The sequence below is a fragment of the Falco punctatus genome, assembly GCF_963210335.1.
Source record: "Falco punctatus genome assembly, chromosome: 9".
Taxonomy (NCBI): Eukaryota; Metazoa; Chordata; class Aves; order Falconiformes; family Falconidae; genus Falco; species Falco punctatus.
Genome location: NC_137589.1, coordinates 16,555,859 through 16,569,403, shown reverse-complemented (window position 1 = coordinate 16,569,403; position 13,545 = coordinate 16,555,859). Strand labels below are relative to the sequence as shown.

The 13,545-nt window shown below is 39.0% G+C and overlaps 1 protein-coding gene across 1 annotated transcript in view; it reads left to right on the top strand.

Annotated features, from left to right (window-relative positions):
• RTKN2 (rhotekin 2) overlaps window positions 1-13,545 on the top strand; it is a 201,605-nt gene that overhangs the window by 168,731 nt on the left and 19,329 nt on the right. Inside the window, 6 exon segments of the mRNA XM_080402759.1 lie at window positions 4,136-4,329; window positions 6,412-6,470; window positions 10,398-10,402; window positions 10,406-10,451; window positions 11,363-11,480; window positions 13,037-13,237. Coding sequence (XP_080258885.1) covers window positions 4,136-4,329; window positions 6,412-6,470; window positions 10,398-10,402; window positions 10,406-10,451; window positions 11,363-11,480; window positions 13,037-13,237 — 623 coding nt within the window.

Genomic DNA, 13,545 nt, shown 5'->3' with positions numbered 1-13,545 from the left:
GCGGCGTGGGGCGGGCCGGGGCGGCGGGGCGGGCTCGGCCCGGCCCGGCGTGGGGCTGGCCCGGCGTGGGGCTGGCCCGGCGCAGGTGGCGCCCGTTAGCGGCTGGGGCGGGTGGCGACCCGCAGCCGCTCGGCGGCGGTGTGCCGGCAGCTGCCCTCCCTCGGGCGGCCCCCGGGTGCAGCGCGTCCGTCCCGGCGGCCTGAGGCTGCTGCTTGGGCGCGGTGGCGGCCCTGCGGCCTGGCTGTGGCGGGGGCAGCTCGGGCAGGTGGTCGCCGCTCGGAGCGCCCTGCTCGCCCCCTGCAGGGCCTCGGAGCGCCAGGCTGCGCCTCTTTAGCTCTTCTGTCTCTCAGCCGCTCATTTTCCCGTTCATGAGGTGGTCTTTAAAATTTCGAGTACCTTAAAAACCTGCATTACTTGAACTCAGCTGTGTCTGCAGAGCTGTTGCCGTCGGTTGCAGCACGTACTGCTCCTGTGTCTGGCTAGGAGGGTTGCCAAGCTGGTATCTTGACTTTGCAGCCTCTGTTTTAGAAGAATACTTGCTGCCTGACTGCTTGCTTATTTTAAATAAATACAGTAGGCCTGTGGGGTTTAGATGTAAGCCTCTGTGGTAACAAATCAGAAGTATACCTTGGAGTAAGGTTATCAAAGCCTGTATTGTTAATTAATACCAATTAAATAAAGTAAAATTTCAGTCTGTCCAGCCTCCAGCAGCATCCATACCATTTTTCTTAGCTGTTGTTGAATTTGTTTGTTTGTTTTGTCACTCCATCACCTACGTAAAACTAGAAATCCTTTAACACTTCTTATATTCTAGGTATACTTAGGTGGGTAATACAAAGACTCTTTCAGAAAGCATTGCTTGGGCAGTTCCTCAGTATGGGGCTGCAAAATCTCAACAGCTGTTAGTAATCTCAGCTGGGTTATGCTGCCGCTGGTAGGGGAATGATGGAGACCATGCGGGAAATGGTACGTTAGTAGACAGCATATGGCAAAACAGTGCTGTGTCATTCCTCCAAGCCCAGATGGTGCGCTTACATTTTTGGAAGAAACTGGAAAGAGGAAAAAAAAGCGCTGACCATGTGGTGTGGTGGGGTTTTCTTTGGTTTTTTTTTTTTTTTTTTTGTAGAGGCACAGAGCTTCATGCATTCCAAATCTGGCTGCTAAGCGATTCCTTCAGATGAGATTTATATAGTGCAATTATTTAAGCTATGGCCCAACAACTATTTAATGCTATTACAGAACATTTTACGCAGGTCTGGCTGAGACGTAGCATGGACTAAATCCTTTGTGTAGTTCTGAAAGTCTCCATATGGGTATGTGCAGATGCCCCAAACTAGGAGAGTTTATTTCCTCACCATATTTACATACCAGGTGATAGACCTGGAGAGGAGCTGTGGTCTGTGCTAGATCAGTGCAGAGGCCTGTTACCCTGGGAAATGTTAGGGGCAAGTTCATCAGCTGAGGTGAAATTCAGTTTTGTAACAGCTGATGTATTGATTTAGGCTCAAAGAATGAGTACTGATTTCTTAGGGGCAGGTGTGGGCCTTGCTTAGTTTTTCATAGCTGTGTAGTATTTGACTCAGAATAAAAGAAGATTGATGAAAGCTATTCGCTGCTCCTTTTGGGATGAGCGCTGAGGAAAAGTGTGGATAGAGAAGCAGGTGCTGGGGGTATGGAGGTGCTGGTGCACTGTTTTATCCTGCACTGGTTGTGGTTGAAACTTTAGAAAGCAAAACCATGAGGAGGAAAACCAGGTAAGTCTGTGGTGTCATACTGGGGCCCAGGCCTTCATATATTGCCTGTAGGGAATACCAGCAGAACTTCGATGGAAAACGTCTCCGATGTGAGCTTTGGGAGCAATTAATCACTGAACAACCCACTGGTGCCAGAGCACCTGTGTCATGGTAACCTGTGCATGTTCCAGACATTTCTCATGGGATCTTGAACTCTCGTGAGAATTCTTGGTTTCTGGAGAGTCTTCTGTGCTTTTATTAGTGCCTTCCTTCATGGTGGTGTCTAGTCATCATTGGTGTTCTCACCGTGTGACTAGATTGTCTTAAATGCTGGCAAATTCAGTAGAACATATTTGTCCTACTTTGCCTGATTACACAATCCGGGGATCTTTATTATCTTGGAGGGGAATGGAACCTACCTCCTTTATTACCTGAGGAAAATGAGAAACTATGTTTGTGTATGGGGGCTTAGCAACTTGCTGGCTCTTGATGTGGGGTGGAAGAACCTTCTGTACTGCTCTAGGTCCTGTTTTAGCAAGAAGGAACTTGCTGTCTGTAGCAGAAGAGGTGGGAGATAGAATGAGAGGCTTATACCACTGAAGGGATCTCATAGCCTTTGGGTTTTTATAATGGAGTTCTGAGGTGGCTGGGAATCAGCTTTGTTTCAGATGCTGTCTAGTAGAGTATTACAACTTGAACATGTTGCTGTGCTGGTGCTGAGTGTGGGTTATGGACCAGAGCTACTTTTCCTTTAGGGTAACAAGGGAGGGTGGTTTGGAAGGAGAAGTGCTTTGTGAACAGATGGAACAGCAGCTGAAACTTTATATATCTTTACATTATGGCATAAGGCCTTGAAAAACAATAAAACCTACTCCTGCAAAGTTGGAAGGGAATGGGTGGTGACTATGTAGCGATCTTTCACCTGCCTATTGTGACTGCTATGAAGGGTCACTTTCTCATGTCAAAGGCAGCTAATGGTAAAGCAGAAAATTGTCCATGTTACCCCTTTCATGGGTTCTGGATTTCTCAGGTACTTGAGTTGGGGGGGAATTAGCTCCCTGTTGTTTCTGTCCTGTTTAGGCACTTGAGGGAGAGCACTTGCCAGCACTTTTCTAGCAGCTGAAATACTGAACTTGTGAATGCAAATTACTGTACCATGAGTTTCAGTCAACTTACAGATCCATCCCCAAAGCACTTGTTTTGAGTTCAGATGTACTGTAATACTGAAAAATGGGCACAATGCTTTTAATTCCAAAGGTAGCTGGGACACTCTTGCTCAGTGGTGAAAAAGCATCACCCATCACCAACTTGCAATGTACTTGCAATGGAACCCTTCAGTACAGTGACAATGCTCTGGTTTTTGTGTCGGAACTGTTTGGTTTGGCCAGGGATTGCCACATAACAAGGAAATGTGTATCAGTCATCCATGGCATCTAGCACACCTTTAGAAGACAGCAAACTGTGATCCTTCACGTTAATTACCTTCTGGCTTGGTGTGGATTGACTTCTTTGAAGTTGCAAGTGAAGAATAATGCACATTTATAAATGTTTGTTTTCTCTGAAAGTTGGTAGGAAAAAGTTGACTTCCCTGAAGTTTTTATGCCTTAAAAAACTCAACTCCTTCAAAAAAACAGTGATGCAGAATCTAATGACTTGACAGGCAAGTCTGTCTTACGGCATGCTTTTGAATGAGAAGTGTGCATGGCTGTGATGTCAGGCAGGGTGTGATCCTTGTGTAGTGTTGAAGCTACCACAGCAGTCTGACTTTCAGTTCATGGCCTGAAATAGTCAGGTATTGGGGTATTCTCTTTGTTTTACTTCACGTGTTACTTGAATTTTATATCAACCAGAAGTGTAAAAACTGCTTTTTAAAACCCTCTTTAAGATGGCCAAAGAAGTAATGAGGTCGAATTTCTGATGTAAAATATTTCGGACATTTTCCTCAATTTAGAGTTTACTTTAGTAGGGATCAAAGTAAAAAGAGGGGTGTTAATCTACAAGCTTTGTTCGGTTAGGCCTCTTAATGACCATATGAGGGGACCAGATGTTATCCTGTGAATAACACATCGAGGCGCGTAATTTTTAGGAACTTTCGGATGCTATGGTGAGTTAATGTTATTACCTGGTTTGTAATTTGCATGTATAATGGATATAGTGAATCTGTTACATCCTGTGTTTTAACCCTTTGGTTCCTGAAAAGAGAACCATAATTTTATGTTTAGTAATCATTATAATGTCTCCATGGAATTAAAACCTGGAATTATCTATCCCAACTGTGAAATAAGTCGAGCTTGTAACAATATCCTGAATTTTTTATTTGGGGAATAAGTAGAGCTTGTCAAAAATTCAGGATATTTTTATGTGGAGTTTTGTTTAGTCCTTTGTTTGTTTTTCATATCTAGGAACGCAACATCCAAGAGAAGATTGACTTTGAAATCCGCATGCGAGAAGGCATCTGTAAGCTACTTCAAGTGAGCACACAAAAAGACCAGCTCTTGCAAGCAGTTAAAAACCTGATGGTTTGCAATGCCCGTATACGTGCATACAGGACAGAGCTGCAGCACCAAGAAGAGCCAGTCTTCTGCAGAACTGAGTGGTGAGTAACAGCTCAAATTCAAGTGGAGCATTATGAAGCAGTCTTTTGCTTACGTGAATTCTTAGCAGCCTGTCTAGGAAAGTGGATTTAAACCCTTTCTTCTGTCTTCCCCTGTACAAGCATGTGTTACTGCTGCCTTAAAACATTGCTTTATAAGACCATTCCAGTATCTTTTTTTTTTTTTTTTTACTTTAGAAAATCAAGTCATATTTTTCTGGGTAGATTCTATTATTGACATTAAACTATTATTCAGCATCAGAGTATCAGGTAACATAATAGTCATATTGTCTTGATTACCTTTAGCATACAAAAATATACCTAACCAAATCTGAAGGAAATAAACAAAACTATCCAAGTCAGAATACAGCTATTTCTACTTTTCATTCTTTCCATTGTTCTTAAGGTTTCTTTAATGATGGAATCATTATGGTTAATTGGTACCCTCTACTGGCCAGTTCTGTTAACTACAGCAAAGTAATACGACAATAAATATGAAGAAAAATCAGTTTAGTTGAAAATATTCTCACATTATAACTCCTGAATGAGCTAAAGTATACGTGGTTTATTTGAATAATGTTATAATTTTTTGCCTAATGGAATATATTTTGTGTGTAATGTTGAGAATCATGGTGCAGAGACACTGTTGCTCTCAGGTTATTACTTTAATGAAATATTATATTGCAATCTAGCATAGAAACTCTTCAAGTTTATGCTTAGCTCCATTTAATTAAACTATAGGAACAGTCCTGCTGCTTTTTTCTTTCAGTAATGTGGTGTTACAGGAGAAATTTATTGAAGGAAAGAACTGCATTTTCTGATTATATCAACTATTACCATGAAAACTGATCTGGAAAACTAGCACTTATAGCGTGTGGTATTCTGTAATTATTGCAGTTGTATTGCTTTTTCCTACTAAGATGAAGACTTTATAGTGATTCATCTTTTATTTATGTTTTTAAAGATGGAATAATTTCAAGCATGTATATATGCTGGTTTCCTCAACCTGGTCTTTGATGTCAGTGACCACAGAATGATGATGGCACATGTCCAGAACAGGACAGAGATACTTGGAGATCTATCTGAACAGCTAGATTGTTTTCTTACAGTCAGTCAGCTGTATTGTTTACTGGGTTTGTGTCTGTCATGCATTGCTTAGAATTCTGTCTTAAGGGGTCCTTTGAATTGTCAGTGGAGGTCATTAGAAGGGATGTGTGCTGTGAAGTTATTTCTCTGCCATTTAGATCATAACTTTGGTAGCTGGTAGTGCGTTTGCAGTTCTTTTTCCAGTATTTGCTCAAGACTGGAGTTCGGTTAAAGCTTTATCAGATAAGATGATGATGGCTGAGAAAGAAAATTCTAGGGTTTTCAGATTAATTTTATCCCTGTTTCTTGTTACGTTGGTCTGTAATCTGTGAGCTGCGAAGATATTATAACTGCTTCTGGAAGTCAAGATACTGATAGCAGATAGAAATTTTCATTTCACCTTATTTGCTTAGAGTTAGGAACAGTGGCAGATATAAGGAGAGCACTCTATTGTTACTCATTATCACCAGATTTTTTTCATTCAATTTGAGGTTGACCTTGAGATCTACACCCTGGCTACTTAGCAGACTGCCTGCCTGCATGTAAAATCATGATATTAACAATGCAGCATTTTGTAATTGGTCTCTGTTAATAGAGGAGGTGGCAATTCTCTAACCAGTAATAGAACTGATAAATCAAGTTGTTTATTTATTGATGTGTGCAAAAGGGGAAAAGTTGATAACGTATTTGATTCTGTCGGAGCTGTAAAAGACAAGGAAGATGAATCTACTTGTCTTTTTAATACCCAGGTTAAATAAGCTTTGGAGTAGAATATTCTAGGGAATTAAGAAAATTGATGGTGTACCTTCCTTCCAGATTATTCTCAAGAATCTAATGACTCATATCTTAAACCTGAGATACCAAATTTAACTTTAAAGAAAAGCATTTGAAATGAGCTGTAATGTGAACACCCTGACACTTTAATGTTTAAAGGGTTGAGTTTTAGAAGTCTAAATGCACAGATCTCAAACCTCATTTTTCTTTTCTTCTCTTTGGCAGGTCTTCAGAAAATGGGACAAAAGACCGGGTGGCATGCAAAGCAAAAGTTGCTATATCAGGTAAGCGACTAGGTAGTCACTGTAATTACAGGAGCAAAGTGGCTGGACAGTAACTTGTAATACAAACTATACAAACCAGATGGTATTTTTAAAGTGTGTACGTGGTTCAGGGGCATAAATTCTCTTATGCTTCAAAGGCACCTGTGTTTTTAAGTCACACATGCTTTTGAAGATTCTACCTGGTATTTCCATTATAACTAGTGTTCAAATGTTAGTTAATGCAGATTACATTACTACAGCAAAGGTATAGTGGTATGGCTTCAATGCAAACTAGTAGCAAGAATATTTAACAGTGATTTCCAGTAGGCTGATGCACTGTTTCCCAGCCTGTTCTCAAACTTCAGCACTATGAATTTATTATGGTTTTGCCTATGCCAATAGTGGGTGTTACTACATGCAGCATTCCTGTAGTTGTTCATTGTGGCTGTTCAGCTAGCTTTGCTAACAGATCTGTTTATGCTCCCTGACTTGCTTCATTGAAAAAAGTGTATAAGGGCTCACTACCTAAACTGTGTAAGTTAATTCTGCATATTTTGACATATCTTTAAGCAAGGTAACTTCTAGTAGGAGAAGAGTGATGAGCACAAGGTTCAATCATGTTTTCTGCCAACACAGCTGTTTGCAGAATGTGTATCTGTCTTTCCTCCTTATGGTAGTTGGATGAAAGCATCTGTTTGCCTGTCTGTGCTGTGGTTGCACCTTTCTTTGAATTTATAGAGTTGTCTGCAGTGAAGACTTTATGATCTTATAATAGACTTCTGTTGTTTTTAGAAAATCAGAATTGTGTAAGAACTCTGTTTCTAGTATGAAAAAATTCTTTAGGATACGAAACATTTAGCTAGTTTCTTTTGATGGGACAAGAGAATATTCTGTCCTGTTACTAACCTAGTGGTTCTCAAATGAGGTTATGATCCTCAAAAGCATGGCAAGGATCAAGGCAAAGAAGAGAAAGAGGCATCGACTCCCTCATTGTGAACTCAAATCTGTGAGTGCTGGGATGCTTCCATGCCTTGCCCCTCTTCAGATACTTATGTCAGGAAGCCTAGCCAGGTCCAGTTTCCAGCAAGAAAGCCTAAACCTTCTTCTTGGTCTCTGCTGGGAGATTTATGCTTTCTATAGTTCGCTTGTTATAAACTCCTTATTTTCCACTATGTGTGCCTGAGAAGCAGAGAACTGGGGTACATGAGAAGTAGCTGTCAGGACAGGCTTGTTCATGCTTGGCAAGGGCAGGAGCCTCTGGGCAAGGCACGTGATTGGGAGATCCTGAGATGACATTAATACATGCCTCCTGCTTCCTCCTTGTGTTGTCCTCTGACCCATTACCCTGTGTCTATTTAGCTTGCCAAATCAGGCCCTGTCTGCTTCCACAGCTCCAGTATGTTCACATCTGTAATGTCCCATTATTTCCCTGTCTTGCACAATCCTTGTGTACTACATTGGGCATGCTGCGTTTCTCTTCTTGTATGCCGACCTTCAGTGGATTTGCAACTGGAGTTGCCCTGCACGGTTGGAAGGCATGCATGTGCATGTGCCTGCCTTGCGGAGAAGGCAGTTGCAAATACAAGCAGTGTGAATCAGGAGACGTCGTGACTGAATTGTCTGGGAGAGGTTGGAAATGAGGAGTGAGTGGTAGTCTATGCAATATGACAGGGCGTGTGATTTCAGAATTGAAGATACAGAATTTTTTTTTAGGGGAAAGTAATCCATCCACTTATAAATATATTAGTGTATCATATGGTTAGTACACGCCAGAAACTTAGACTATTACCACAAAAAAGTGTGATCATGTGGCCAACACCAAAAGTTCAGGAACAGCTATGCAGGAGTACTGAGGAATGTACTCCTACAGAAAGCAGCTGTGTCAGATACTGTGTGGGGAGTGCATTCCTTAATCCACAGATTTTCACACTTCTATTATTTTTACTTATTTATCCCCCATGTGTGTGAACAAATTATGTAATTTATGTTATCTTACCAATCAATTATTTTGTCAAAAGACAATACATTAAATGTTGATCAAAAGCATAATCATAATTTAAAGTAATTTGGTAAAGGAATCATTGGCTTTAAATCTGATTAATTGTAGTGCTTGAATGTATCCAATTTGAATCCAGATGGATTTACAGTTAATGATAGCTGAAATTAAGGTGTATGAAAATTGATCTTTGTTCTTGATAAATGGCAGCTCTTTCAATCCAAGAATGAATTGAAAACTGATTTACAAGGATCATGTTCAACTTGTTCCAGTGATTAACTATATCCTGATGATTTTTCTGACTAAGGTGTAAATTTTTCAGCTAGCATGATATTGAAACTGACGTGCAGAAGTAATCTTTAATCTAGTACTCTAATTGTTAACAAGACCTATTGAGTGCATTAAAGTTGTCATTCAGAGTTTGCTGTGTGATTAAAGATGAAAAAAGGCTATTATTGTAACTCTATTTTCACATATTTATGTAAATTTAAGGCCTTTGTCTTTTAGGAAAGAAATATTCTGTGCATTGTCTCTTGACAAATATGTATGTTTAAAGTTTGAGAGAGGTTTCTGTAACTGTTTTAAAGAAACTGTTTCTGTTCCCTTATTTTAAAAAAGTAACTATTTTTTGAAATGCTTACTATGCAAAAGCATCTTTAGAAGTGAAAGTCAGTTTCAGAACATGGTGAAGTATTGAGTTTCAGGAAGTTGTGGCAGTCTGAAGTTGTATACTGGCAGTTCACTGATGAAAATCCATTAGTTGTCACAAATACTTAAAAATAGATGAATTTGCAAGTTTTAAAATTGAAATAGCATGTGAAATAAGATGTCCCATAATATAATGAAAATTAACTTAAATTTAGATTTTTCATTTAATACAACTTCAGAGACAGAGTGACTATGTGCAGTTTCACTTGAGTCAACAAGTTTTGTGGGTAAAACCCTTTAGCTGCACGTGACAATCTGTTACCAAAATACCACTACTCTTTTGCGTCTTAGCATACTATATGTGGATTTTCCCATCTGCCTCATATAAAGATCAACACTGGAGTCAGTGATAATCTTTTATAACAATACTGAAGATTTTTATCAAAAGAGACTTGAGCTAGTGCTGTTCACTGCTGCCATCATGTGTCACTTAATATATTGCATATACTCTTAAACACTGTTGCACTTAAGAAACAAACTTTGGATTTATAAAGCCTCCACTACATTTGTCTTTTAACAGGGACTAATAAGAAATGTTATGTCTAAACCAGAGTCCTTGAAACTGGAGGCAATGTCACTCAGTACTGTGGTGGATTGAGTAGATAAATTGGAAACTACTTTCCTCCTATTAAAATGACAGGCATGACTTAAAATAATGGTTCTGTAATTGCCTCTCTACTATGGTTCTGAGGTAGAAGGGTATTGCTGAGTTTAAAAAAAAAAGATTTCTAAACTTTTTATGCCAACTAAGACAATTCTGACTGAGAGTGATCACAAGTGATACGTTCTCTGTGGCTTGTAAAACAGCTTAAGTGTTTGCAGTAGAAGTATCCCAGTCTTTCTATTAAAACAGGAAGGTTTTTTCTTGCAGTTGGATGAGTGGTTTCCAGCACAAGGCAAGCAGAGTTTCAGTTTACATCTGAGCATAGTAATGGGCTCAGAACCTCTCAGAACTGCGTTACACAGCCACTCTGAAATGTTATTTCAGGTACTTCCAAATGAGATTTAAAATACTCTTTATCTTAGCATAATTTCTAAAAGAAAATGACACTTCAAGGTGAACTAATTGATTAATTTTCTTTTGACAGGGATAATAAGATTGAAATAGTTATGCTGTTCTTTGGGTAGATGGTCCTGTTACTTCCAGAACACTGGGAAAAGAAATAAAAAAACTTTTTATTGTTTTGATCATAGTTCTGCAGTATTGGCTACAACTTAGTTTACCTACCTTTTTTTCCCTTTAGATATTTGAATACCATTAATGTGGAAAGGCTCGGATCACTTCAGCAATAAAGAAAGTATGTAAGATGTAAGGAACTACTCTGATAAGCAATTGCTTTTGCCTGTAAATTAAATGGGATGGGGAAGTCCATACTCATTTCAGCCACTTCTTTGACCTTTCAGTAGGTCCATATTTTACTCTGTTGCATAGTTGCTCTTTAAGTTGTTGGTTGTAGCAAGCTGAGTTAGTTCAAAGTCCTGTGGGTCTATATGCTTAAATCCTAGTCTCTAGAAAGTCCTCCTGAGGAGAAATTCCAGAGGAAGCAAGAGAAGAGCATTGTTATTAAACGGATAGCTGAGAAACTTCTCTGATTATACATGTTGTTCTATGTCTTGTCTACACTTGAGAGAGTATTTTGGAGGCTGTTTCCAGTGAGAAATTTAAATGAAAGTTGTCTGTTGGTGTTGAGTGTATTATTGGATAGTCTTCAAGTACATGCATTTTGCTGTATCATGGAGATTAACCCTAAATCTGTTCCAGCTGTCACGTGGCATTGATTTCACTTTGATTTTCAATAGGGTCAAAGGGGCGAAACATGGCAAAATAGTCTAATCCTATATAGTACATTCATAAAATGATACAGTCTTTGGATCAGATGTTGTTGGTTTTTTTTCTTAAGACCACTTTTATTAAATAAAATTACATTCGTACTAACATTTCTGAAGATACTAGCACAAACTACACCTGATTATCAGGAGGAAAAAAAAAAGTTGAGCGTTTTTCCCCTCTGTGAATGTTGTTCTACCACCCAGCAGCTTTGATTGTTCAATTATCATAAAATCCTGTGATGAAAATTTATGGTGGGAAGAATTTGAGGGCAATTCCTTAACAGTCTGAATTACCATTTCTTCTACTTTTGTTTACTGTAAGCATTTAGTATTGTGATGTGCAATATGGCTAATAAAACATTTCTTTGATTCTCTCCAGAGTCACAGCGCTATGCAGTTTTTTGTTTGTTCAGAATGGGAGCTGAGATTTTTGATACAGAGGTGGCTATTGTGGATAAAGCAATAACAGATATCTGTTTTGAAAATGTAACCATATTGTGAGTATAATTTTACTTCTGTTGAATGAAGTACAAATATTGCTGGGTTTTTTTGAAAGTGGATGTGATTATGAATAAGATCGGCTGAAGTCCACTAAGTTTTCTTTTTCTGTGGGCAAAGGAATCAGTAGAGGTGCTGTTAATTTCAGTGAATGGTGGATCTCCGTCTCTGGAAGGTTGGCTTTTACGTACTAATGATGCTGGGTGTGGATGTGCCACTTGAACTGTACTACTTTTCATTTTTGCTCTGTGGAAGCATTTTTCTTTATATAAAGAGACAAACAGACTTGTACCTCAAGGACAGAATTAAATTAATACTAAAACCTGAAAGCATTATGAAAGTATAGGCATGGACATTGCACCTGGTGTTTTTTAAATATTTATTATTCTGTTCAGCAGGCTACAGTCTCTTCCCGCACATCCTGTTCTGTTACACCTATATGAGCATGTGCTAAGCCACAGTCCTTATAGTTGAAGAACACTAGACAGGAAAAAACTCACTGATCTTTAAAAGCAACCTGGAAAAGAGTAGAAAGATTTTCTTATGTAATTTTTTGTTGCTTTATAATTTTTAAGAGAGTCCTGAAAGGCACTGAACCCCCCCCATTTTTTTTTTATGTTAGCAATTTTTAGATTTGGTCTCCTAAGGAAGACTGAAAGCTTTAAATCAAGATCCCGAAAACTCAGTGGTTGAGCAAGAGTGGATCTTTAAGTCGAATTTTAAACTCTCTTAAAGACCTGTTCAAGTTAAGAGTGGGGGCAAAGGTTTAAATCTGCTTGTTCAAAGATATGAGACTTGACCATTATAACTTTCTGTGGAAGACTGCAAATAAACCAGAAAAGGCACTCTAATTTGCCTTGTATCCCCCAAGATAAAGTTTTTATAAAAGCCTTTGGGATGATTTGGTTATGGGCATGTGTGTAATGACATGATTTGTACCTGAAAGAATAGGTTAGGCTTCTGGTTTGATGACTAAGCCTGAGAACAAGAGAACTGGTAGAACTGAAAACAGAGAGAGCATAGGCTGTGGACAGAAGAATGCTGCAGTAGGTAGTTAAGTGATGAGTGACAGATTTTGTAGGTTGTGTGATAGGATTTTTTCATTAGTGTGAAGGGGATAGGGTGCAACTAAGATATCTTTAAAACAATTCAATCTGATTTAAGACCACACTGGGTTTAGATGGATAGGTTTTCAATCATGTGATTTTTGTGTAACAGTAGAGGGCAGATTTAAGTGGTTTTGAATGTCTTGCCTGTGTGTTTCCATAACTTGGGGTTTTTTTTAGTTTTTAACCTACAAGTTGAATTTCCTGTTTGCAGTTGTTTATGGTTTAATTAAAACATCCATCTTATGTCTTCAACACTAAGTTACCGCTGTGTACTCTAGCCTTTAATTCCATATTAATGTATGTCCTCGCCTGAATCTTATGGCATTCCTTCCCTTGATTAGAAATATATGTTATTTAATATATACAGTAGCAGCAGCATTCCTGGGCTGCGTAGTCAGTTTATTAACAAATGCTCTGAAATTTTCCTCCCCCCCATCCCCCTTCAGTGATGAAGCAAGACCAGATTTCCAGGTGAAGGTTGAAGTGTACAGTTGCTGTACAGAGGAGTCTTTATATGTAACAAACACACCTAAGAAACTAGCAAAGAAGCTTAAAACGTCCCTCAGCAAAGCTACAGGGAAGAAACTCAAAGCTGCGCTGGAAGAAGACAGCATTGAATCCCTTTTGCCCGCTGACCCGGTCATCTAGTAAGCTATATATATTGATACTCTGGTTTTATATTTTTTAAATACAAATAAGCCAAGTATATTGTAATTTTTTTGGAAAATTGCCAAGAAAGTGATTATTTCTGTACTACCAGAGTGAAAAAAAAAAATTACCATTTAAAATAGGAAATGAGAAAGTAGGTGTGAATTCCAACCATGTCGCTCAGCCTTGGGGCCTGGTTCTGATTTTGAAACACACGAGCAGGCTTTATCTTTCTGTTATACAGCTAGTTAGCTGGTAAATTCTCTGTGATTTGCCAACTGTATAATGTTTTTAGTTTGATCTCTGG